The sequence below is a fragment of the Artemia franciscana genome, chromosome 9 (assembly GCF_032884065.1).
Source record: "Artemia franciscana chromosome 9, ASM3288406v1, whole genome shotgun sequence".
NCBI lineage: Eukaryota > Metazoa > Arthropoda > Branchiopoda > Anostraca > Artemiidae > Artemia > Artemia franciscana.
In genome coordinates this window covers 34,411,684-34,439,022 of record NC_088871.1, presented here as the reverse complement: position 1 = coordinate 34,439,022, position 27,339 = coordinate 34,411,684, and the positions used below count along the sequence as shown (strand labels likewise).

The 27,339-nt window shown below is 34.3% G+C and overlaps 2 protein-coding genes across 2 annotated transcripts; both read left to right on the top strand.

The window, feature by feature from the left end:
* The first annotated feature begins 6,583 nt into the window (after positions 1-6,583).
* Positions 6,584-25,310, top strand: LOC136031319 (ras-related protein Rab-32-like). The gene is made up of 3 exons (XM_065710796.1): positions 6,584-6,761; positions 22,552-22,695; positions 24,978-25,310. The coding sequence occupies exons 1-3, from the start codon at positions 6,600-6,602 to the stop codon at positions 25,083-25,085; spliced, it is 414 nt and encodes a 137-aa protein (XP_065566868.1). The 5' UTR covers positions 6,584-6,599; the 3' UTR covers positions 25,086-25,310.
* LOC136031318 (ATP-binding cassette sub-family F member 1-like) lies at positions 13,797-16,338 on the top strand. The gene has a single exon (XM_065710795.1). It carries the CDS (start codon positions 13,884-13,886, stop codon positions 16,143-16,145), a length of 2,262 nt encoding a protein of 753 aa, XP_065566867.1. The 5' UTR covers positions 13,797-13,883; the 3' UTR covers positions 16,146-16,338.
* Positions 25,311-27,339: the final 2,029 nt, after the last annotated feature.

Genomic DNA, 27,339 nt, shown 5'->3' with positions numbered 1-27,339 from the left:
GGATTTTTTCTGGCCTATGAAATAAGAATATATCTGACTCTTTACTCATTCCTGACTCGCAAGTCTGTTAAAGTAATTCCACAGGATAATAAAATCAAATTTTATTATAAAGCACCTATTCAGAAATATTAAAAACAAATAATTTTGTATCCATCTATCCGAAAAAATTATTACTCCAATGCTAGTGAATAAATGCACATTTTGCCCTATAGCACTTTAAAACATATCTACACCGTTTATTCACCAATTTGTACGTTCTGAGCATTTTCAGCTGGTAGCATTGCTTTCCTTCCACTTTGACAGCATGTTCGAGTCTATCTCTTATGCTCCCTTTTTTAAATTGGTTTAGCTATTTGGCTGCCTGTCAACAATTCAAAACCTTCATCTCCAGTAAACAAAGTATTCACAATATCGGCTAAAACTCCACTTTTAATCCTGAAGCTTAACCGAAATTTTTCTCTTCTTCTTCTCTTTGACTTCTGAATTTGGGATTGCGACAAAAAGCTTCGAAAGCTCGCTGCTGGAGTTTCTCGTTCCGCATTTTCTTTGTAAATACTTCAAAAACAGTAGAAGCTGCATCCAGGCTATCCACAGCTATCGGTTCGATGCTGCAACCGAAGCATCCACATTCCAGGTGCTGAATCTCATGGACAGTAAATTTCTACATGCCTTATAAATTAAAATTTATAAGGTGACAAAAATCAGAACTTGGATCCATCTTTGAGCATCACAAACCAATGGAATCAAGATTAGTTTCAAATTTGTTCTCTGTTTAAGAGCCCACCTGATAAAAAGAAACTAATGAATCTTGAGAGGCAAAATATAAAGTAGATTGAGAATACGTTTTTGGGTCCCACATTTCATCCACATGTCGGGGAATGAGAGGCAAGGGACCTCCTATTCTTTATTTAGACGGAGGAAATGTGGGGCCCAAAAACGTGTCTCACGAAACTTATGGTTATAGAGTATTACATAGCTGCTCACTAGTAGGCTGTTAATCCATTTGAAGGGAAATCCAGATGCTTAAGGATTTAACCTCTGACCCCCAATAATTTAGAAGAAAACATATCTGGATTAATATAGGAAGAAGCATGCAGCATGGATGCTAAGGGGTGAAGGTTTCTCTCTTTCTGTGGAGATAGTGATGTATTTTGGAAAATTATGTTTTATTTCAAAACGTAAATACACTGAATGATTAATTTTTCTTGAAGAATTTGTTTGCAAAAGTTAAGCTTGATGTAAAAAATAATGTAAAACATTTTCTAAACTCGTAAATACTTTCAATTAAGCATTATACAACTAGCATGAAAAGCAGGGTATTGAGGAGGGTAGAACCCCTCATATACAGAATAATTTATGTGCATTTATTTTCAGTTGCGAACTCCCCCCCCTTTTTTTAGTGTTATCTAGATCTAACTTTATTGACTGTCTGATTCAGATTTTTACTGGGTTATAAAAGTTGAAGCAAAAATGAAATTTTTTTAACACTAATGATTTTGAATAGATGTGATGAGCATAGTAAAATACTATTTTATTTTGTTGTTGTTAAATAGTATTTTGAAAAGTGTTTTAACTTCAGACAGAGAGTAAACATTATTCTTCTCAGCTCAGTTATTTTGAAATACGGCACTATAATGGTCACTTGGAAGTTAAATGGTCATGTAATAGACCTACTATGAAAGGCAACCCATAATAGATAACTTAGCTAGGAAAAATTTTCTCACTTTAGAAAAGCCCGTCTAGTCAGATCAGACTCAGAAAAATTATTGCGTTAATCAGAATCCAGTGCAAATGCTGTGTTGTTTACTAGGCTATAATTTCCTCAAGGGGCACCAATCCTAAAGTTTACCCTGGAACGCTGTTAGCAGTCATGATTTTGGTTAGTATAGCTCGTGAAAAGTCCAACCTGATGCCGTGGGGCCACACAAGCAGGATTTCTTTGTGAAGGATAGGGACGTTAGGGACGTTATGATGGAGCAAAGACCCCCAACTGTCTCACAACAGCAGAATAGCTCCAATCTTTTATGCCTAGCCTATCCCAGTCGGGGTTATATGCTAAGCGTTAATGTCTCAAGTGAAGTTAGGTTCTTTAAACAAACTACGATGCAGGTACATTTTATGAGAAAATCCGGTTTCATAGCCACAAAGACAAAACTCAATTTAGTTCACTACACATAGTGATAGAAGATAGTGTCTGAACATGTATTTTGAAATGAAGTTTTGGGATTTGCCGAAGACTCAAAAAGAGGCAATTATATTTTTCCAGGAGGAGGGGTTGCTGTCCACAACAAAACAGTGCGTCAATGGATACAAACTGACTTTATACTCTTACGAGAAGGAACATTTAGGTTAGGTTTACCTAATTAAAATGTACCTGCATCGTAGTTCGTTCCACGAAAGAACCTAACTTCACTTATTGAGTGTGATCTGAATAATACACAAGTACCAGATTTTTTTTTACTATGAAATAAGAATATTCCTGACTCTTTACTCCTTCCTGATTCGAAAGTCTGTTAAAGTAATTCAAAGGCTAATAACATCAAATTTTATTATAGAACACTGATCCAAAAAATATTAAAAACAAGTAATTTTGCATCCATCTGTCCAAAAAATTATTTCTCCAAAGGGTTCTCCATTTTGCGCTATAGCACTTCGAACCATATCGACATTGTTCACCAATTTGTATGTTCTGAGCATCTTCTGCTGGTAGCATTGCTTTCCTTCCACTTCGACAATATCCCTGAGTCTATCTCTTATGGTCATTTTTTTTTCTTTGGTTTAGTCATTTGGCTGCCTGTCAACATTTCAGAACCTTCGGAGTCTCTGTTGCCATTGATAACTTATCCAAGTCTTTCAAATACACTTGTTTTTTTTTTTTATTCGGTTGTCTAACCCACACTCGGTTGCCCAGATCGTTGCAAAAATCAGTCAAATTACGTGTTGATGCTTCAACTGCTGCTCTTGCATGCATATTTTCATCATTTCAGGCTTTTAACTTCAGGAACTTCTGCTATATTCTTTTTAACAAAACCAGCTCCGGTTAAAAAACTATTCACAATCTAGGCAAAAACTTCACCTTTAATCCTAAAGATGAACCGTTTTTCTCTTCAAAATTCTTCGACCTCTGAATTTGTGATTACCACAAAAAGTGTGAATTTGTGACCACAAAAAATTGTGAATTTCGACCACAAAAAGCTTTGAATGCTTGTTGATAGAATTTCTCGTTCAGCATTTTCTTTGTGAATTCTTCAAAAGTAGTAGTTTCCATTTTTAAAACTCTATAAAGTGATCACACATAAGCGTTCTAAGATGTACTAAGTACTCTGCATTCACCTCATTATGTTTTTAATAGTGTGGTTTTTGATTAAGGGTTTTGCAACTGACGATTGTTACATCAAGAAAAAAATTGTTTCAGTCAAGAAAACATTTATTGTGTCTTCCAGTTTCCCCGTCAAAATTGTCTTGTAAGATAAAACGGCAAAATTTATCATCAATACGTTCTAAGACCACACTGGCTATACATGACGTATGAAACTAAGAAAGCAAAGGATATCGAAAATTCTTTTTGAAGCTCAGTTGTTTAGATTGAAAAAAAAAATAAACAGCTTAGTTTAATATATTATTTCTCTGTGGTATTTGCAAAGATCATTACAGATTAATAGTTTGAACTCAAAATCCTGAAGATTCAAGACTTTAAATTACGCAAAGTAATGGCTGCCAGGCAGCAGTTCATGATAACAAACTTTAAATTAAGGAGCGACTCGTGCTATTAATAATAGAAACTCTTTAAAAGAAGTTTTGATAGAAAAAGATATACATTTAAAGAATCGGCTTTTCATGTTGATTCTTTTGTCCACCTTCAAAAATCGCGCACACCATTTTGCGTAGCATTTAATTTCTCGGCATTATCTGAAAAACGGTCAGATACTAAAAAAAAAAAAAAAATGAAGGGGTTGTCCATCCCTCAATACTTTGCTCTTCCCGGTAAAGTTTTTAGCGCTATAAAAACATCCTATTCTAATTGAACGGCCCTTGTATTTCAGGAGTGGTTCTTTAAAAATTTGGACACACAGTCAAACTTTACCGTAAAGAAGAGGGTATTGGTGAGGGTGCAACCTCTTCATATTGGCCTACAGAATAAATTATTTTCGTTCTGTTTTAATGTTGCTCCTTACTTAAAAAAAATTCTGATGGAAGTGATAAGCTTAGTTAAAGCTTAAAAAAAATCTTATTAACTTTAATTTTCGTTAAATATATTTTTACGATAAATTTGCTTGTTCAAATTTAACTCAAATTTTATTAGTAGATTTAAATTTTTGTAAATTCATTTTAATTTAATCTTAGTTTTAATTTAAACTTTTATAATTTTCCTTTTTAACATTTCCAATTATTTTATTATGTGCTCCAAACTGGTTCAATGAATCAGCTTATTAACGGTTTTGAAGCGCCAAATTTATTGTGTCCTCAAATAGTATAGCAAAATGAACACTAAAAGATTAATAACAAAAAACGAGAGGCATTGCAACTAAAGAAGCATATCGCAATTGATCGGAGCCTTCCAGTTGGTCAACTTTTAAGATTAGCCTTAAATAAACACCTAAGCCTATTGACACAATATATCACAAATATTTCGCCTGTACAGACAACAAGGCGTCCTCGACACTGGCGAAATAGAAAACACAAATGGACCAAAAACAAAATCAGGATACAGACTACCCATACACCGTACTCTCAAAAAACAAGTGATAGAATGTGTCACTAATACTTCATTGTTTCAAAAAGGTATGACAACTAGATAGACGGAAGTTCTGGGATAGCCAATAAATCTAGAATTATTAAAAAACTATATATTGAACTTCTCAGTTTCATAGAATCTAGCGCTGCGTGGTGGCCAGGTTGCCGCATGTAGCAAGAATGTGCTATATTGGCACTATTTTATTATGGGTAGCACTGTAGCACAATCGCTTGGGTTGATAAAATACTAGGCTTCATGAAACTATGTACAGTGGTATAGTTGTGCATAAGCTTTTATTGAGAAGGGAAGTTTATCTTTGTATGTGTGTTTGTTTGGAGGGGGGAGGGTCATAAAGACTCAAAAAGTTGATTTTCTTGCCCAAAATTATTAACATTCAGTGAGCCTTCAGATAAGTATTGTCGTCATGAGTGCTGTCTGAGAATTTCCCAGGGGACAAGAACTACCAGGAACCTTGTTTTTACTAAGCTTTAAATGGGAATATTTGTCATTTTTCTTCCTTGTGAACATCTTTAAGTGATTTCTTGTATTCTAGAGAAAACGAGAATTGACCCTATACTCCCTCTGCCTGCGTCCACGGGGGACATATCTATAAAAATGTTGACTTGTGCAATTCCCTTGGAAACCAAGAAAACGATGACCCTCAAATTTAGTTTTATATTTCACACCTCCTCCCTCTCCTCACCTTTCCTGAGAAATATTTGAAGAGGTGCACTTTTTCTAGGGAGGATCATTCTTGACTCATTTTTTATACAAATAATATTAAACTTGAATCATAATGTCAAAAATCGTTTTTTTTTTACTGTATTTTTATTTGCTGAATTACTTTCAAATTTGAGCTCATTTAGACACCTCAATCCAAATTTTAGGGCAAAGAAAACCCCAATTAAGACAACAACAAAAATTGATAAACCAATCTGATTGATTTGATTCTTGATGGCTTTTTTTTATGATTTTTTTTTTTAAGATAACAAACCATAATATTTTTAATAAACAGCCTTAACATGCATCTATTTGAACAAATATATAGTGACCACAAAATGTAATGCACAAATAAAAAACTGTTGATAATACATGAGTAAATTCAAGGATCTGCAGGATGGGGAGTCAGGATGGCTTCAGCTTCATAGAAGACCGAAAATTATGTGGATTTCTAATCCGTGGGAGTAGCATTCCTTCTCCCCATACAATCAAAATTCTGTATTAAAGCTATTGTGAAAGTTTCTTGTGCTGTTGTTCACAAGAGGTTAAAATATGTTAGAATTTTCAATAGCAATCCAAAATCTCAATTCCTAAGAAGAAAACCTGGAAAAGGGTTTACAGATTTTCTAACTAATAAACAAAAAATAATATATGTCCACTAAAATGAACAAAAAATTAGATGGAAACAAATATTGTCCAACAAGGAGGTTTTTATAATAGAAATCATTCCGTATATGAGACGGGTTGCCCCTTCCTGAGCTCTGAACACTTACACTAGTTTTATAGTGGTTTAAAAATACTTCTTATTTGATATCAACTAGATATCTTGTGTTTAAGCAGTCGTTCTTTAAGAATTGGGACAAAAAGTCAAACTTTAGCGTAAAGAGCAGGGGATTCAGGAGGGAGGGGGGGAGGCCGTCTCAGATGGATAACTTCTGTTTGTTTTAAGTTTTCATGTGGCTTTTTTACTTTCATTTCAGAAAACTTGTTTTTTTTTCAGTTAATCACAGTAAAGCAGCTTTTGAGTTACACAGTGAAGCCAGTCTGATGGTTTATTTTCTTATTATTTATTGGTGCTGCTAGACCCCAGTAAATGACTCTTATTTACACTTGCTGTTATTTAGGTCAAGAGAGATTTAATAACATGACCCGAGTCTACTACAAAGAAGCAGTTGGAGCCTTTATAGTATTTGACGTGACAAGAGCAGCAACTTTTGAGGCTGTTATGAAATGGAAACAGGATTTGGACTCGAAAGTTCAACTACCAGATGGCAGTCCTATACCATGTGTACTTTTAGCTAATAAGGCAAGTTTATTATATATCAGCATATTGATATTGCAATATCTGTCATACTGCAATATGAAAAAAAAGCTTAACCAACTGGTTAAGCAACCAATTTTCCACGTGAAAACTTTTTTTTATGGAGGGGGGGGGGTCTTCAAGGATATCTTTAGGTATTGATAACATTTACAGGTAAAAAAAAATTCATGAAGATCAACAGCAATCTTTTTTTACCTCCAATCGAAAGTTTCCAACCAACCATACACGCTTCTTTCTATCCCCAGAAGACGTTTGTGAATAGCCCGCTGTCATGTAACTGACTTTTATTGTATTTCAAAATTTAAACGATCCATTTCAGCCCTTCTTTATTTTTGAGCTTGAAGTTTTTTAAGCAGAAATTTTAATAGCCATTGGAGCCCATGAAAATGCCTCATTGGCTGCATGAGACAAGATATATCCAAGCCCTTCCCTCTAGAAAAATTTGAAATGAAAACTTAGCTTTTTCAGATGTTTTCAACAACAGAATTTTAAAGTTTTAGATTTATTTATTCTAAATCAGCCTGGCAAACAAAATAGCATCGGAATAATTATTCTCAGAAACTGGAACACAACACTAAAGCTCGAACCAATATCCTCATGTCAATGAACCAATCATGTCAGTGTGGATAAGTTAACGCAAAATTTTAGCAGGTAATCACTTATTAGGGATAGAAGATAGGTAGGTAATTACTGATTAATTTTGCTTATAGAACATAAGTCAGATGGAAAAAAGAAGTAAATATAACACTTAATCCCCCCCCCCCCCATTCGGTGTTGTTTTCAATAGCATTATGAATACATTTATGTCAATTGTGTTGCGAGAGCAGCACTTTGGTTTTGTCCCGTTTTTTTTTTTTGTCTTTTTTTTTCCTATGCCACCTATGTCGGCTTATTCCTGGAAACTGGTAATGGTCTAACCTGTGCGGTTTTTATGGAAAGTGTGGACCTCAAGCCGAATTGATGAATATGGCATTACATTTGGAAAGCTAAGCAGAACTCTTGCCTGGGGCCAAAAAGGATGTGGTGTTGGGAGTGAAGTGGAGTTATGTAGCCTATGTCAGAGAGGAGTATCTGAAGTTGTGCAGCCAAGCTTTCGTTTTATCAAACCATGTTTCTGCTTTCGAGTGGAAAGCTCCGTTCTATCAGGCAAGCAGGCAGGCACCACTTTCAAATTGAAGATGGACTAAAATGTATAAGTGTTAAATATATGCGGCAGTTTCACGGCCCCACAGCCAATATATCTTCTTTGAGTGATAAATAGAAAAATGTACAGAAGCAAAAAAGTGGCATTTTCCCACGGGTCCGAAAGTGCTGCCGTGATTTTGGCTGGGTTTATCATTTGTTTTTTCAGACTTGGGGTTGAGGTAGAGAAATGTTATCAGATGTACCTCTTAAACTTTAAAAGTTCTGTCATTGCTAGAGAAATTGGAGCTTTGCTCCTTTCGATGTGGTGACGTTAGAAAGTTGGCCTACGGCAAAAAAAAATCGACTTTTGAACTAAGACAGATAGAATTTTGACGGCAATCGATAGCTCTTGATGAGCTGATCAAAGTATATGTCATACATTTTTTGGTACAAAAATTCCTTCATGAGATATACTAGTTTGAAAGTTTCAAGAGGTTGACAACTTCAGTAGTAGGGTACACACTAAAACCCAATACCAATTGTGAGACATGCAGGGGACTTGTAAGGAAAGGTCGGCTGTTAGCTCATAATCATCTTCGGCAGTGAGGGGTTTACAAATTTTGCTATTTGGTGTACCTATTATTTGTTTCCTGTATATTTGATGGTAAGACCGAGTTGATTCCAGTTGTAAGACATGTAGGGGACTTGTAAGTAATAATCGACTGTTAGGCTACAATCATCTTTAGTGAAGAGGGGTTAGAAACTTTTTCTAGTTGGTGTAGCCTACCCATACTCACTGTAACCTAGAATTAAGCGTTTACGCAACGGGTACAAAGGATAACGTAAAACAACGAGGCAGTTTCGTAAATATCAATAGTGTCATCTATGGTATTTTGATCCTGAAAGGTTACGGATAGCTTTATAATACCAACTAGATTATATAAAATATTGTTCCAAGTCTTGATCCGTCACGATGTCTACGATTGAAAAGGATAAAGTTCAACTGGCTGCAAAGTCAATTTAGTCCCTTCTTTCGATATTATTTTGTTATTGTTGTTTTCTCAACGCTGAGGAATAGTCTTTGATCGTGTGATTACTGATCGCTTTCTTCTTTGAACATAACGTTTTAAAAGTTTCGATAGGCTGACAACTTCAGCATTTAACCGATAGCAAAGAAACAAAACGAAAGTGTTGCTCTCGCAACACTTTATTCGGCAAAGCCGGACAAAGGTTGCCGCAACACTTCACGTTGCTCAGGCAACGTAGGTCTAGTTTTTGGCTTCATTAAGCTCCTTACTTTTCTTTGATTTTTTTGTTGTTGTTGAAAGAGTTCTCAAAATTAACTATAATAAAAAACATCCCCGATATGTTATCGTAAAAACTTCAGGAACCCTGTCAGTTGACACTAAGAACGGAATTCTGCGATCTTATAGCAGCAACAAAGGGACTATCATTTCCTACGCATAAAAATAAGTAATAGAAGGATAGCGTTTGTGTGCCCCAGTGTCGACTGTGTGTTTTTGCTCTTAGTCCAAGAGAATTGGGACATGGATTGGAGTATCACACGGGGCGTTATAATGTCTAATTATTTAGTTCTGCACAACTCTTGCCCAAAAAAAAATTACCAGCTGTAACAAGCTTTTTCTGCCTTGGTGCAGCAGCATTGGGACTCGACACAACTTTCAAGCAAGGCCTTTTGAAAATTCTCAGATCATGAACGAAACCTGTTGGTAAACAGTTAAAACCTCAACAAACTGGAAAGGGTTTCAAAAGGGTATGTAGTACCCTTTTTACGTAGTCAAAAATAGTAGTGATTTTAAATAAATTAAAAATACAAAAAGAAAGGGACTCAAGTAAAGGAATGAAGGAAATATCAAATAAAGAAATTGGCTTTGCCGTTGTAAAAGAACTTTGTCAGAAGTTTGGTGGTGATGTCTTCCTTACATCACGAGATGATAGCACAGGACAAGGTCCCATTAATCAGCTAAAAAAAAAAGATGAGTTTAACCCCAAGTTTCATCAACTAGACATAGGCCATAAAGGGAACATTGAAGTTTCAAGGGATTTTCTACAGAAAATAGGTGAACTGGATTACCTTGTATAACATATAACACAGTTATTGAGCATAAGAAGGTGGCCACTGAACGATTTGGCAAGCAAGCATAGAACAAAATTAAAACTAACTATTTCAATAATTTGAATGTGTGTAATATTTTATTACCAATTTTGAGGTCACAGACTTGGGTTGTCAATGTTAGCAGCTCTGCAAGGTTTTTCGAAAAAAAAAAACTAGTGATGAGCTTAGAAAAAAACTATCCACTCCAGGTGTGGTAGCTGAGGAAATCAGCCAGCTTATGAAGGAGTTTCTTCAGTCAGAAAGCTAGAAATAATTCAGCAAACTGATGGTCAAACTGTAACTATGTAGTCTCAAGGTTGGTTTAAGTGCCTTGACAAGAGTCCAGCATAGGGTTTTCCAGTAAGACCTACATGAGGACGTAGACAACTAGAATACAAGAATTTTAGAAATTTTTTAGTTGAGGGATAAGGGGGAAGCCAAAAAAATCTATCCATGCTATAATCTATCCTCTAAAGTCGATTCTATTTTTTTACTGGTCTTCTGAGCGATTTTAGAAATGTTTTTTAAATATTTTAGAAACATTTAAACTGGAATTTTAGAAATTTTTGAGTTTGGGGAAGAGGGGGAATTAAAAAATATTCCCATGACATAATTTATCCTCTAAAGTCGACTCTGATGTTTTTACTGGTCTATCTCTCAGCGGTTTTGAAAAATTGAAAGTATTTAAACCAGATTTTATAAATTTTTGAGTTGGGGGAAAAGGGGGAAGTCAAAACATCTTTCCGTGACATAATCTATCCTGTAAAATCGATTCTGATGTTTTTACTGGTCTATCTTTCAGCGCTTTAGAAATAAGTAAAAAGTATCTAAACTAGAATTTTGGAAATTTTTGAGTTGGGGTAGGAGGGGGAATTCAAAAACTTCTTGTCGTGACATAATTTTTATCTAAAGTTAATTCTGATGCTTGTAATGGCGTATCTCGAAGCACTTTAGAAAAATTTAAAAGAATCAAAACTTGAATTTTTAAAAATTTTCATTTGGTGGAGAAGAGGGAAGTCAAAAACATCGTCCCATGACATAATCTATCCTCAAAAGTCGATTCTAATGTTTTTACTGGTCTATCTCTCAGCACCATTGAAATATTTAAAAAGGTATCCAAACTAGAATTCTAAAAAAATTGAGCTGGGGGAGGAGGAGTAATTCAAAAAAATCTTCCCATATGACATAATTTGTCCTCTGAAGTCGATTCTGATGTATTTAATGGTCTAACCCTCAGTGCTTTTAGTAATATTGTTCAAAAATATTTTAGAGATATTTAAAAAGTATCTAAACTAGAATTTTTAAAAATTTTGAGTTGGGAGAAGAGGGGGAGAATTAAAACATCTTCCTATGATATAATTTGACCTCTAAAGTCAACTCTGATGTTTTTATTGGCCTATCTCTCAGCGCTTTAGAAAAAATTAGAAAGTATCTAAACTAGAATTTTAGAAATTTTTGAGTTGAAGGAAAAGGGGGAAGCCAAAAACATCTATCCATGACATTATCTATCCTCTAAAGTCGATTCTGATGTTTTCACTGGTCTATCTCTCAGTGCTTTAGAAAATTTAAAAAGTATCGTAAGTAGAATTTTTGAAATTTTGAGTCGGGGGAGAAAGGGGAATTCAAAAACATCATCCCATGACATAATCTGTCCTCTAAAGTCGATTCTGATGTTTTTGCCGGTCTTTCTCTCAGCACTTTAGAAACATATAAAAGTATCTAAACAAGAATTATAGAAATTTTTGAGTTGGGGGAGAAGGGGAAGTGAAAAAGATGTTCCCATGACATAATCAGTAGTAGTATTAGCATGAGTAGAAGTAGTAGAAAACTATAGGATATCTTCAAGGTTTTATAAAACAATCTATAGAGATAAAATTGAAGAGTATGAGAGAAATTAGTAATAGAGAGTAAAACCTTGGAAAAACGCAAGGTTAGCTATGTGGAGCTTTAGTCAGACACTTCCAGTTCCACTGGAAAAGCACTGGAAAGTAGTAGTAGTAGTAGTAGTGGTAGTAGCTGTAGTATTTATTTGGACAAAGAAGTTATTTGGAGAAAGTAGTAGTAGTAATAGTAGCAGTAGCAGCATTTATTTGGGCAAATAAGTTATTTGGGTAGTAGCAGTAGAAGTAGTAGCAACACTTGTAGGAGCAGCAGTAGTAGTAGTATTTATTTGGGCAAAGGAGTTATTTGGGGAAAGTATTACTAGTAGTAGTAGTAGTAGTCGTAGAAAAATTTAAGAGATCTCTAAGGTTTTATAAGACAACCCACAGAGATAAAATTGAAGAATCTGAGAGAGATTACTAAAAGAATTACTAAAAATTACTAAATAGAATTACTTTATTATGATGCTAGCTTAAGAAAACTAACCAAATTATGTTTTCAGTATTTTAAAAGCAATTAGTGAAAACAAAGAACTACCACATAATGAAAAATATGTCACATAATAGAATATTACTTATGTTTCAGTGTATGAATGGTTTAACCCCTGATGTTTTTAAGAGTTTTATCAAATTAATAGTGACCTGCATAATTATGGAACTAGGCAAAGTGATAATATAGTTGTTGATTTGAGTTGTGGTAACACGTATTCATTTTCAATGAAACATCTTGGTCCATCTGTATGGAATCAGCTACCATTGAGCAGAAGGGCGGTGGAACACGTACCTCAGTTTAAAAAGAATTTAAAGGATTAGTTTTGGGGGCAAATCGTTCAATTTTATTATGGCTGTTAGGGTGGGTTGGAGAGGAATAGGAGCTGGAGAGATAAGGGTAGGATGGGCAGGGGAAAAGGTTGGGTTGAAAGGCAAGGACGGGCAGGGGAGGAGGGAGTATTGGAGATTGAATTTGTTATTATTATTTTTCTTTTATATTTTTGTTTATATATTATTTTTAATTCAGTTACTGATTTATATACTTTTTTCTTGTGTATAGGCTATAGTTTATTTATAATAGTTGTAATTAAATGGCTGATGTTTAAATAAACAGCTGAATTAATAGGTAAGTAGTTACGTGGGCTTTCGCGTGAACAAAACCCTCCTAGGTTTTCTCCAGCGCAAAATTGTGTTTGATTTATTTGTTTGTTTTTGAATATGGAATAATACTTATGAATTTATTAGAGTCTTTAACTATAAAAAAAGGAGGAAAAACAATCAAAGGCATATAAGAAATAGGGATATTTAAAAACAAAAAGTTAATTTGCATTATGAGTATATTGAAAAAAAAAATTCCTATTTGATGGATTAGTGTTGCCACACGGCAGTCAAAAAAAGTGCACACCGGTTTTTGTCTCGTAGATTTCTGAGCATTTTTTGGAAAGTGCCTTAACAGCCCTGGCTATAAGGTACTCCAGAAAAAAAAATAATAAAGAACACAAAATAGTACCAGGAAATTGAAGACATTACAAACAACGCAATAAAAAATATTGATAATTCAACAAACCAGATTTTATTTAGGTATAAAAATGTAAAGAATTTAATCAAAAACCTAGACAGCTCACTGTTTAAAGCACCAACTTTTAGGAACAAATAAAATCTTTTTAAATGTCAGTTTCTTTGAAAAAGGCTCATTAGAGAACGGTTGAGATCTTTAATCTACATTATTCTTCTGCATACATCATGGCAGTACCCTCAAAGTGACGTCATCTTGTTTCTGAATATCATAGTAGAGTATATCCAGAAAAATTATTTTTTATGACATCACAGATGGGGAAAAACCATGACGTCATTTTCACTATATATACTTGTGATTCCGGATGCATCAACCAGTTGATATTCAAAATGAATAGTGTAAAAAAAATATTTATTGGAACTGCAGTTGTGAGTGTCGCAGCCATTTGTGTTGTTGGTGTTACAAAAAATATTAGAAAAATGTTGGAGGTTTCTGAACCTGTTGTTGAAACCCTAGCTGCCAATAGTATGAAGAGACAGGAGGCAAACAAAGTTGCTGCAAAGCCTGTGGAGTCGCAAAAAAAATTTAATGAGGAAGGATTCGTTGAAGATTTTCAAAAAGGTGATCCAAAAAAATTTAACGACAACCTACCAAAGCTCTCACAGTCTAAGCTACTGGAAAGGGATCAAAAAATTCTGGAGAAAGTTGCTGAGCCTGTAACCGTAGCGGTTAAAAGTATGAAGAGACAAGAGAGGACTGCGTTTAAAGATGATACCCAAAGAAAAATAAAACCGGGAATAGATAAAAAAGACGCCAAAGCACGCAAAGCTGCAAAATCCGAAACTTCAAAAAAAGAGAAACAAGTGGAAAAGGCACCACTTGCCGAAGATTTTGACAAGGAAGGATTCGGTGAAGATTTTCAAAAAGGTGAGCCTAAAAAATTTAACACTGACCTACCAAAGCTCTCACGCCATGATAAAAAGAAATTTAAAAAAGAGCAGGCAGCTAAGAAAAGTGCAGCATCTAAAATGGAAGGTTCCGGCGCTAGTGCATGTGAGGAGGCCTTTTCTCTGTCTCCGGTACAACAATTTGCTAAAAGCGGAGGCAATGATATAAAGATTGACAGTTTCTCACTGAAAGCAGGTAGCCTTGAGATTTTGTCAAACACTTCATTATTAATAACAATGGGCAGAAGGTACGGCCTTGTCGGCCGAAATGGAGCTGGTAAGACAACATTGCTTCGTCATATTGCTGAGAAAAAACTTCAAATTCCACCTCATATTGACGTATTACTTTGTGAACAGGAAGTTGTAGCTGATGAAAAAACACCAGTTCAAATTATTCTGAATGCCGACACTGAACGGTGTAAAATAATAGACAAAAGAAAAAAACTTGAAACGTATCAAGAAAAATATGGGGAAAATATTGAAAAAATTCAGAACAAAATTATTGAAATAGACTCACAATGGCAAGCAATTGGAGCTGACTCAGCAGAATCTAAAGCTCGTCGAATTCTTTCTGGTCTCGGATTTGATTCTGAGATGCAGAACAAAGCTTCAAAAGACTTGTCTGGTGGCTGGCGGATGAGGATTTCGCTCGCGAGAGCCTTATATTTGGAGCCAACTCTTTTGTTGCTCGATGAACCAACAAACCAGCTAGATTTTAAGGCATATTTTTGGCTTGATAACTTCCTTCAAGCATGGAAAAAGACACTACTAGTCGTGTCGCACGATCAATCCATCCTAGACAACGTCTGCACAGACATAATTCATTTATGTGCAGACCAAAAACACCTAAAATATTACAAGGGAAATTATTCCCAATATAAAAACATGGCTCAGCAACAAAGAAAAAAACTTGAAAAGGAGTATGAAAAGCAACAGAAGAAATTAAAAGAAATGAAAGCCCAAGGAAAGTCAAAAAAGCAAGCAGAATTGAGACAAAAAGAAGTAGGCCTACGTACAAGGAAGCAAGAAAAAAACAAGTTGAGACCTACTGAAGAGGACGCTAAGGCTCCCGAATTGCTTCAAAAAATAAAAAAAAATTATGCAGTTTCGTTTTCCTTTCCAGCTACATCCGACCTGCGATCTCCCGTTCTTGAAATAGATCAAGTTACATTTGGATGGGTGCCGGAAAGGCCTCTATTTGAGGAAATAGACCTTTCTCTTGGCATGAAGTCCCGTGTGGCAATCATGGGACTAAATGGTGTGGGGAAATCCACATTTTTAAAAATCCTTACCGGAGAGGAAACTCCTCAGAAGGGAAAAGTAACACGTTACTCTCGTCTAAAGATTGGAAAATTTAGCCAGCATTCAGAAGAGCACCTCCCTGCTGATGAGTCTCCCACAGGATATCTGCTGCGGCGCTTTGGGGCATTACTAGATGGTAAGCCTCAAAATGCAAGAAAGGCCTTGGGCACAATGGGTCTGTCCCCGCACGCTCACTATATTAAGATTAGGGACCTATCCGGTGGTCAGAAAGCTAGGGTTGTCCTAACTGAATTATTTCTTACTGCACCGGACTTGCTCATCCTTGATGAGCCCACAAATAATTTGGATATTGAATCCATAAACGCGTTAAAAGACGCGTTTATGGATTATAAAGGTGGGGTTGTGATGGTCACCCACAATAATCATCTAATAGAAGATTATACCCTCTATGTGATGGAAAATCAGACCATCAAAAAAATAGAGGGTAATTTTCACGATTTCAAAAAAAAAGTAATAGAGGAGATAGGTTAGGAGATACTACTACTACTGTTACTACTACTACTACTACTACTACTTAGGGGAACATATTAGCAATCCTTATATTGTTGCCCATTAACCAAATCGAAATTAGTATAAAAAATTAATCATTCAGTAGTTTTACTTGCAACTTATTAGTTTTAATCAAACTTATTAGTTTTACTTGCAACTGTTGGCTTAATTGTCTGTAACTGTTGGCTTTGTTTTAAATCTAACTGTTGGCTTAATTGTCTGCAGCTTTGGGTTTAGTTGTAGCCACCGAAAACTTATTAGTTTTACTTGCAACTGTTGGCTTTATTGTCTGCAGCTGTTGGCTTTGTTTTATATCCAACTGTTTGGTTAATTGTCTGCAGCTTTGGGTTTAGTTGTACCCACCGAAAACTTATTAGTTTTACTTGCAACTGTTATAGGCCCCATTATAATCGAGCTTGTCAACCAAATCAAAATTACGCAAAACAAAAAAAAGCACACAATTACACCGCCATTTATGCACGCCGTCGTAATTTCTCAAGGTTAACATTGTTCGACTTTAAAGCATAAAATTCTTGATTGTCGACATTAAGGCATAATTTTTTGAAACTAGAAAAAATAGAAGCTTGGAACAACAATGTTTCTATCTCTAACAAAAATCGGACAAAAGCTAAGAAGACGTAGTATTAATAGAGAACTATTGGAAAGAAATTAGCGTTGGTGCAAGCCTTTTAATACAAATTAGTGCTGGTGCGAGTGCTAGTAAATGTGGTGTAACCACATGGTGTAACAAGTGGTTGTAACAGATTGTCTGCAGCTTTGGGTTTAGTTGTACCCACCGAAAACTTATTAGTTTTACTTGCAACTGTTGGCTTTATTGTCTGCAGCTGTTGGCTTTGTTTTATATCCAACTGTTTGGTTAATTGTCTGCAGCTTTGGGTTTAGTTGTACCCACCGAAAACTTATTAGTTTTACTTGCAACTGTTGGCGTTTTTGTCTGCAGCTGTTGGCTTTGTTTTAAATCCAACTGTTGGTTTAATTGTCTGCAGCTTTGGGTTTAGTTGTACCCACCGAAAACTTATTAGTTTTACTTGCAACTGTTGGCTTTATTGTCTGCAGCTTTGGGTTTAGTTTTACCCACCGAAAACTTATTAGTTTTACTTGCAACTGTTGGCTTTATTGTCTGCAGCTGTTGGCTTTGTTTTAGATCCAAATGTTTGCTTAATTGTCTGCAGCTTTGGGTTTATTTGTACTCGCCGAAAACGTATTAGTTTTTCTTGAGACTTTTGGCTTTAGTCCTTATAGGAAATAATCTAAATATTTACTATATAGTATAAAATTATTATACTATAATTATTATGCTATATATACTATGCATACTATATGTACTGTAGTATACTATATATACTATAGTATATACTATACTATATAGTATATACTATAACTATTTGCCATATCTATCTATCTATCTATCTTCTATCTATCTATATATATAAAAATAAGTTGTCTGTGGATGGATGTGTCAGGTGACGTCACCTGAAAAAACTGGATTAGGTGACGTCAAAACTGAAAAAACTAAAAAAAGGCAAAAACTACAAAAAAAACTAAAAACTAATAAAAAAAATAAAAAAGCTAAAAAACTAAAAAAACTATAAAGGTAAAAACCAATAAAAAACTAAAAAAAAAACTGAAAAAACTAAAAAAAGGCAAAAACTACAAAAAAAAACTAAAAACTAATAAAAAAAGTAAAAAAGCTAAAAAACTAAAAAAACTAAAAAAACTAAAAAAAGGTAAAAAACTAAAAAAAATAAAAAATAAAAAAAAACTAAAAAAAAGGAAAAAACTGAAAAATAAGCTAAAATAAAGGTAAAAACCAATAAAAAACTAAAAAGAAAAAAAGGAAAAAACTAATAAATGACGACACTCAAAGAGAAAGCGACCAGGACAAAAGGAATGTTCGATTAGCAATCAACAAAGCACCGGGACACAGGGAGTATAAATGACGACCAGGACATAAGTAAAAAAAAAAAACTATCTATATATATAAAAATAAGTTGTCAAACTAAAAAAAGGCAAAAACTACAAAAAAAACTAAAAACTAATAAAAAAGCTAAAAAACTAAAAAAACTAAAAAAAAGGCAAAAACTACAAAAAAAACTAAAAACTAATAAAAAAAATAAAAAAGCTATAAAACTAAAAAAACTAAAAAAACTAAAAAAAGGTAAAAAACTAAAAAAACTAAAAACTAAAAAAAAATAAAAAAAAGGAAAAAACTGAAAAATAAGCTAAAATAAAGGTAAAAACCAATAAAAAACTAAAAAAAAACTGAAAAAACTAAAAAAAGGCAAAAACTACAAAAAAACTAAAAACTAATAAAAAAAGGAAAAAACTGAAAAATAAGCTAACATAAAGGTAAAAACCAATAAAAAACTAAAAAGAAAAAAAGGAAAAAACTAAAAAAAATTTTCATCTAAAAAACTAAAAAAAACTAAAAAAGGTAAAAACTAAAAGAACTAAAAAAGAAAAAAATAAATGACGACACTCAAAGAGAAAGCGACCAGGACAAAAGGAATGTTCGATTAGCAATCAACAAAGCACCGGGACATAGGGAGTATAAATGACGACCAGGACATAAGTAAAAAAAAAAATTAACAAAACTAAAAAGAAGGTAAAAACTACAAAAAAACTAAAAAGAAAAAAAAACTAAAAACTAATAAAAAAACTAAAAAATCTAAAAATCTAAATAAACTAAAAAAGAAAAAAAAAGGAAAAAAATAAAGGAGAAAAACAAAACTAAAAAACGAATGTATATACAGACCGGTACACCGGGATACAAATGACGACCGGGACAGAGGGAATATAAATGACGACCGGGACACAGGGACACAACTACAACGGGGACACCGGGGGAAACAGGGGGATATAAATGACGACCGGGACAAAAAAACTAAAAAGAAAAAAAAACTAAAAACTAATAAAAAAACTAAAAAATCTAAAAATCTAAATAAGCTAAAAAAGAAAAAAAAAAGGAAAAAAATAAAGGAGAAAAACAAAACTAAAAAACGAATGTATATACAGACCGGGACACCGGGATACAAATGACGACCGGGACACAGGGAATATAAATGACGACCGGGACACAGGGACACAACTACAACGGGGACACCGGAGGAAACAGGGGGATGTAAATGACGACCGGGACACCGGGACAGGGAATGGTCGATTAGCAATCACCATCAACAAAGCTCAAGGGCAATCATTAGAATCATGAGGTATAGATCTGAATACAGATTGTTTTCCCATGGACCATTATATGTTGCATGTTCAAGAGTCGGTAAACCTGACAATCTATTTATATGCAAAGACAATGGGACAGCAAAGAATGTTGTATATTCGCAAGTTTTACGTAGTTAAAACCATATATATATATATCTATCTATATTCACAGGTGGGACATAGGGACACAACTACAATGGCGCGTAACTATTATGGCGCGTAACGACTTACGCGCGCGGGGGGGCTTGGGGGGGGCGCGAAGCGCCCCCACCAACTAGGTGTTGGGGTGGCGCGAAGCGCCACCCCAACAGCTAGTAGTATATAAGATTATAGCAAATAATCTAATTCGAAAAACTGACCATTTAATTTAAATAAATTACCAAACGTTCAAAACATAAATGGGATTCACCTATCCACAAAATGAGATTCACGATGGCTATAATCTCATATAAAAAAAAAAAATTTAAAATCCGTGCAACTGCAAATCCTCCTTCCCAAAATCCATGCCGATATTTTTAGTTAAAATTAAATAGAAAAATTGCAACACAAAACTATGGCTGATCAAAAATAATTACCTAATATAGCAAATAATCTAATTAGAAAAACTGAGCATTTAAATTAAATAAATAACTGAACGTTCAAAACATAAATGGGATTCACGTACCCACAAAATGAGATTCACGATGGCTGTAATCTCATAGAAAATAAATATTAATATCCGTGCAACTGCAAATCCTTCTTCCCAAAATACATAGCAATAGTTTTAGTAAAAAATAAATAGAAAAATTGCTGCAGAAAACTATAGCTGATCGAAAATGATGACCTAGTAAAGCAAATAATCTAATTAGAAAAACTGAGCATTTAAATCAAATAAGCTACTAAACGTTCAAAACATAAAAGAAAAGCATTTTCTTAATAAAAGTAAAAAACGGAGTTAAAATCTAAAACATGTAGAGCGAACGTGAAACATCATAGAGCAAACATAAAACGATCCGCAATAAGTTTAAATTAAATGAAGCCAAGTTTCCTTTCTTAATAACAACTAACTACTGTTTAATTGTGTTTGGTAATTTTAATTGTGTTTTTATTAATTATTATTCAATTAATTTTATTTAAACTTCAGAAATTAATTTTAACTTATTAAATTTGTCTAATTAATTATAATTGTAATTAAGTTCTGCTCGAACTACGAGAAATTCATTTTCTATACATAATGTCAAAAGCAAGAAAACTTAGCTGCATTAGTTAATATGCTAAACATTTTTATCAATGTTTTTTTCCCACTTAAAACGAATAGAAAACTGATCGGCAAGTTACTCATTGAATCACTAAACTAAAAGATTATTTTTACAAGATAAACAAACTGCTTAAAAGCTACTTTATCTAAAAACTATTTTTTTAATATTTTAAATTAGATGGAACCAAAACAAAACATTGTGGAGAAAACCAGAACTAGTGTGTTTGAAAACTAACTATAGTTTGCAAAAACCAAGGTGCCACTATTAAAATTTACTAAATTAACAAGGATACTGGTTCAGATACCCTACTGGTTCAGTAGTTCAGATACTGGTTCAGACAATCAGACTTCGTCCAGTTAAGAACAGTGTTGAAAAAGGATTATATTTTGAATAGTGATTTCAGTGTTACGCAATAGAGTAAACTGAAACGTTTTGTAAAAGTACTGGATCTAATTACTCGGACGAAGAAATTAAATCTTTTTTGGATACTTTTTTCTGGATAATTTTAATGAGAAACATACGAAGGCTGGCACGTCTATAAATAAGAAAGGCAATTAAAAGGTAACATTTTTCTAATTATCCCACGGGTCCGAAAACGGATGAAGCATTTCCCCACAGGTCCGAAAGTGCTGCCGTGATTTTGGCTGGGTTTATCATTTGTTTTTTCGGATTTGGGATTGAGGTAGAGAAATGTTATCAGATGTACCTCTTTCAAGTTCTGTCATTGCTAAAGAAATTGGAGCTTATCCTTTGCCCCTTTCTAAGTGGTGACGTTAGAAAGTTGGCCTACGGCAAAAAAAAAATCAACTTTTCAACTAAGACAGATAGAATTTTTTTTTTCGACGGCAATCGATAGCTCTTGATCAGCTGATCAAAGTATATTTCATCCATTTTTTGATACAAAAATTCCTTCATGAGATATACTAGTTTGAAAGTTTCAAGGGGTTGACAACTTTAGTAGTAGGGTACCCACTGAAACCAAAAATAAGCCGATACCAATTGTGAGACATGTAGGGGACTTGTAAGGAAAGGTCAGCTGTTAGCTCATAATCACCTTCGACAGTGAGGGGTTTGCAAATTTTGCTATTTGGTGTACCTATTATTTGTTTCCAGTGTATTTGATGATAAGACCGAGTTGGTTCCAGTGGTAAGACATGTAGGGGACTTGTAGGTAATAATTGTCTGCTAGGCTACAATCATCTTTAGTGAAGAGGTGTAGCCTACACCTCTGTTTGCTAGTTGGTGTAGCCTACCCATACTCCTTTGAACATAACGTTTTAAAAGCTTCGATGATAGGCTGACAACTTCAGCGTTTAACCGATAGCAAAGAAACAAAACCAAAGTGTTGCTCTCGCAACACTATTCGGCGAAGCCGGACAAAGGTTGTCACAACACTTCACGTTGCTCAGGCAACGTAGGTCTAGTTTATATTAAGAAACAACTTGATCTAGGTGAATAAAACTTTCGGAGATTTTCAGCACCTGGTATTTGAATTCATTTCTTAAAGCTTCATTGATACAGCTTGTTTATTTTATAATTCTAAAATTGTTTCTTTTTTTAGACTTGATATGTGTATTAGTCTGAGTGAATTAGTACACAATTTCAGCCTGTATATAATTTATCGGGAATTATTTGAAAATATTTCTGTTTTTGGAATACAGAATATCTAGATGTAGTGTTTTTATTTATGAAGATTATATTTTATTTATGTTTTTTTTTATACAGGATTTCGGTCTAGTTTCTGGAAATAGTTACATCGTCACATTTTCGTGAGAATAGTAGTCCAAAATAACGAGAAAAATGTGATCCGTTTTTAAAATGATCGTGGGACATTGGACTAAGCTTATCACCGTGTATATAGCATGTTTTTGAAATTGTCTTTTTTCTTGTCAAATTCAGTGTCTTTTTTTTTCTAGTGCGATCAACCAAAGGAGGGTATAGCAAATAGTCCTAGCAAACTTGACGATTTTTGTAAAGAGAAAGGATTTATTGGTTGGTTTGAGACTTCAGCCAAAGATAATGTTAATATTGAACGTGCTGCAAAATTTCTTGTGAAAAGGGTAAGTAATAAAAAAGAACAAGTTTTCGCAATAAAACTCGCCTCATTTAAAAGAAATATATGCCACACATCAGATATAGTTATTATACACATCAATTGGTGATCCAATAGAACAAGGAGGAAGAAGTTTAGAGACTGAAGTTAACCTCTTTCAGAACATTTGTTTGAAAAAATTTTTTGCTTACAGTCAAGCGAAATGACAAGAGCGCTCACTGCTTCGTAAGGCCTATTTTTCTAACAGGCATACAAATTTCAAAAATTTGCGAGTGTGGTATTTTGAATGGCGTATTTTGCTATTTGCCGGCGCGTTCATGGCGTCATGGACAGAACAAGAAGTCCGTGACGCCATAGAGAACAAGAAGTTCTTGGCGTCATGGCGCCAAGAACTTCTTGGTGTGTTCATGACGTCAGTGTGTTATTTTGAAAACAACAGCATTGATAGAATATAAATCTACAAATCAATCAAATGCTATCATTAAAGAAAAGTAAGGCTTACAATTTATTTCATGGAGTGATTTGTTACTCAGTTATAATATTGAAATTAAAACAGACAGCAATTGGTAATTGACATGTATTCACTAGAACAAGTGAGACTTTGATTGATAAAATGCTCAGCTTTATTTTTCCTAGGATAGTATAAAGCTACTGATGGATTACAAAAATTCAGCCAAAAAGGCATTAAAAATAATAATAATTGATTTATAACCCAAAAACATACAAAAAAATATTAACTGTAAAAATATTTAACAAGATGAACAAAAATCTAAAAATTTTATGATTAAAAACAACTTGTTTTGAAAAAGCAAGCTAAATCTTTGTTGTTGACGAAATTGGTCATGATTAAAAAGCCAAAAAATCCCTTAGTCATTACGCACTTTTTCCCTCCCCTGTAAGATACACTACTAGTGAAGTAACACTTTTCGAATTACTACAGCTGATGTATGAATGAATAAGCAATTAATTTTTCAGAAAATATAATTAGGGACATGGGCTTTCGATTAGTTTTATAGAAAATAGAATAGGGGTGTACCACCCTCAAAAGGAGGCCTTGCTAATGCTCACAAACAACAATCAACTATAAAACAAAGACACCTCCTAGTTTTTAACCTAGCTAACATTCAATATTTCATCTGCTTTTTTCTTCTTGAAAAAGTGTATCTTTCCAATCATAGAATAAGTTCACCATATGTGCTTTTAGATGCAGCTAAAATCATCACCGACAGAATATAACCCTTTAAGCCCATAAAAGCTGATACTGATGCAATAACTAACAAATTATACAATATTGCAAATTATAGATTTATACACTAATTATGGTTGGCTATATATATATATATATTATACATATATATATATATATATATATATATATATATATATATATATATATATATATATATATATATATATATATATGGTAGTAGATTTCCTATTTTAGAGTTACATCCCTATTACAGTAGATTTTATCAAACTACTTTTTGCCAATTTCATGGTTTTCAGAAGCATAATGTATATGAATGACAATAGGAGGGGCAGTTGACCTTACGTCTTTACATAAAAAACATACCTCACTCAGAGCAGAATTTGAAATTCCAGGGTGTCTTTTTCAGAGTTAAATAAAGTTTGGAAGAATAGAAAGACAAATCTGCGAACCAAGATTAGAATATTGGGAGGTACAGTGATGACAGGTTAAATATGGTGGAAGCATGGCGCTATAAAAAAACCGTGGAAGATTTGCTAGATTTTTTCCAGAGAAATTGCCAGGATCACTGACCTCATTTCCAATAGTTGGCTGTACGAAAAGTGTGGTTCAATCCTGCTTTCTACGGCTATGAGAAAAAGTTTCAAATGGCTAGTGCATGTTCTGCAGATTAAGAATGAGAGATTGCTAAAGATTGTCTTTTTGGACAACCGTTTAGGGCTAAATGGAAAGCAATTTGTCCACGATTGGAAGTGTCGCAACAGGAGCTTCCTGGGGGAAGGGGGCGTAAAGTGCGAGGGTGTAAGTTGCGAGGCTTTGAATAGATTGGGATGGAGGAGGAACACGCATAGTTGTGTTAGCCTCGACAGATTGGAGCTGTGATTAGTTGTTAGTAGTAGTAGCAGTTTCATCTGACAGAAGGCTATATATCAATGCTTATTCCCTGAGACCAGGGCTAGTTTAGCATTTTATGCTTGATTCTGTAGATCAGCTGATTAAAAAAATTAACATGCCAACTATTTATTGTTTTTTTAATAAGGCTATAATGAGCTATTAAGTTAACAAATGACTTTATATTACAGATACTAGAAAATAATCAGTGGCAAGAAAACGACTCAGAACAAGATACAACTAAGTTTTCATTGTGCAATCAGCAGGAGAACAGAAACAAGAAAATGTCATGCTGTTGAAAATAAAATAATAGATATATTTAATTGTGGTGCCAGTCAGCATTTTGCCCAAGACAACGTGGATTACTCAAGAAATTTTTCATTAAAATCTCTGCACATTGCTAATAATGGAAATATAAATTTTGCTGGAATTTGATGAAAAATTATCATATGATATACATTTTTAAATCAGGTTAAAGTTTTAGTTTTACGAGTTTTATAGAAAATAAATTTTTGAACTCCTGAGTTCTTTATAGTGATTTAAATAGGATTGCCAAATTGAAGCCTTGATTCTTCCTACCTATGTCTTCAATGTGTACTTTCATTTTGAACATCACCTAAATGCAGGGGGGTAGCTACAGTATTTTTATAGGAGGGAGCTACTGAAGTAGGTACTATTCAAGCGATAGTGAAGAAAACTACCTATACAACAAACACGCTACTTGATGAATTTAAAACATTACATAATACATTATAAACAAGAAACATAAATTAAACAGTCATAAATGTAAGTTCTGGTGCTTGAATTTTACTAAAATTGTTAGTAATAAACAAACTTTCGGGTGCGCAAAGGTAAATGTCGTATAAACGGCTTTTTTCAGCCAGATTCACCACTAATGCTGCAGTACATATCCCCCTTCCACTTCTCCCAAACCCCATGCCCAGCACAGGATTGAACCAAGCTCTATTCTAATATCCCAGGGTATCGCGCTATTCATTTATTCGTAATTTCGAATACATTTAGACTCTGTAAGATTTAATTTGTTGTACTAAACTTATAATATATACGAGTTATTGAAATATTACTTATAATTTTTTATTTAACTGATTTGTTTGTGGGTTCACCGATTTACAGTAATAAATAGCATTAATATCAGCAGGCCAAAGCCGAAACAAAAGCCACAGGCAGCACAAAAGCGTTGTCTAAGTAATAAGTCAAAGTATTACCACAGATTTTGAAACATTATATTGTGACATATTCCCCACATTTAAATATCGACCGTATTTTAAATTTGAAAGTATTTGAAAAATAAAGTTATGATAATTAACTTACTCGCTGGGTATTGTTTGATAAAATTACCTTCGCCTTTGCATCTTTAAAAAGAAGATCTCATATGGCACTTGCAACGAGGTCGGAAGAGGCTAAGAGCTTCTTCCCACCAAGTTCATTACGATCTCTCCACTCTAAGCGTTTTCCAAGATTTCCGGTTTCCCCCTCAAAATCCCCCCAATGTCACCGGATCCGGTCAGGATTTAAAATAAGAGCTCTGAGACACAAGGTCCTTCTAAATATCAAATTTCATTAAGATCCGATAACCTGTTCGTAAGTTGAACTATTTTTAATTTAATCTGAACCGGTCCCTGATACGCCTGCCAACTTTCAGCGATCGCTATATTGATCATGTATCTATTTTCAGATCTTCTTCATGTAAAAATTGGGGTGGTCCGGGATTCAAATCTGAGACCTCTCGCACCCTAAGCGAGAATCATACCTCTAGCTAGACCACAAGCCATACTTAAGAAGAACAATCATTCGTTTTAGCGGCAAATAAAATTCTTCTCAACTATCTTGTTCGCTCACTCCCCCCCCCCCAGGGGGTTGAATCGGGGAAGAGACTATTTCTAATTTAATCTAGACTGGTGTCTGATGCACCTGCCCACTTTCATCATCCTAGTTTATCTGGAAGTGCCCAAACTAGCAAATCCCCCAACTCCCCCAAAGGGAGCAGACCTGGTCCGGTTTGGTCAATAACGTATCTAGGACATGTACTTATTCTTTCCACCAAGTTTCATCCCGATCGCTACACTCTTAAGCGTTTCCCAACATTTCCGGTTTTCCCTTCCAACTCCCCTCAATGTCACCGGATCCGTTCGGGATTTGAAATAAGATCTCTGAGACACGAGATCCTTCTAAATATCAAATTTCATTCAAATCGGATCACCTGTTCGTAAGTTAAAAATACTTCATTTTTTCTAATTTTTTTCGAATTAACCCCCTCCCCCTCCAAACTCCCCCAGAGACAGCAAATCCGGTCTGGTTGTGTCAATTATGTATCTAGGACTTTTGGTTGTTCTTCCAACCATGTATAATCATGATCTCTCCACTCTAAGCGTTTTCCAAGATTTACGCTTTCTTCCTCCAACTCCCCCCAGTGTCACCGGATCCGGTCAGGTTTTAAAATAAGAGCTCTGAGACACAAGGTCTTTCTAAATATCTAATTTCATTAGGATCCAACCACCCATTCGTAGGTTAAAAATACCTCATTTTTTCTAA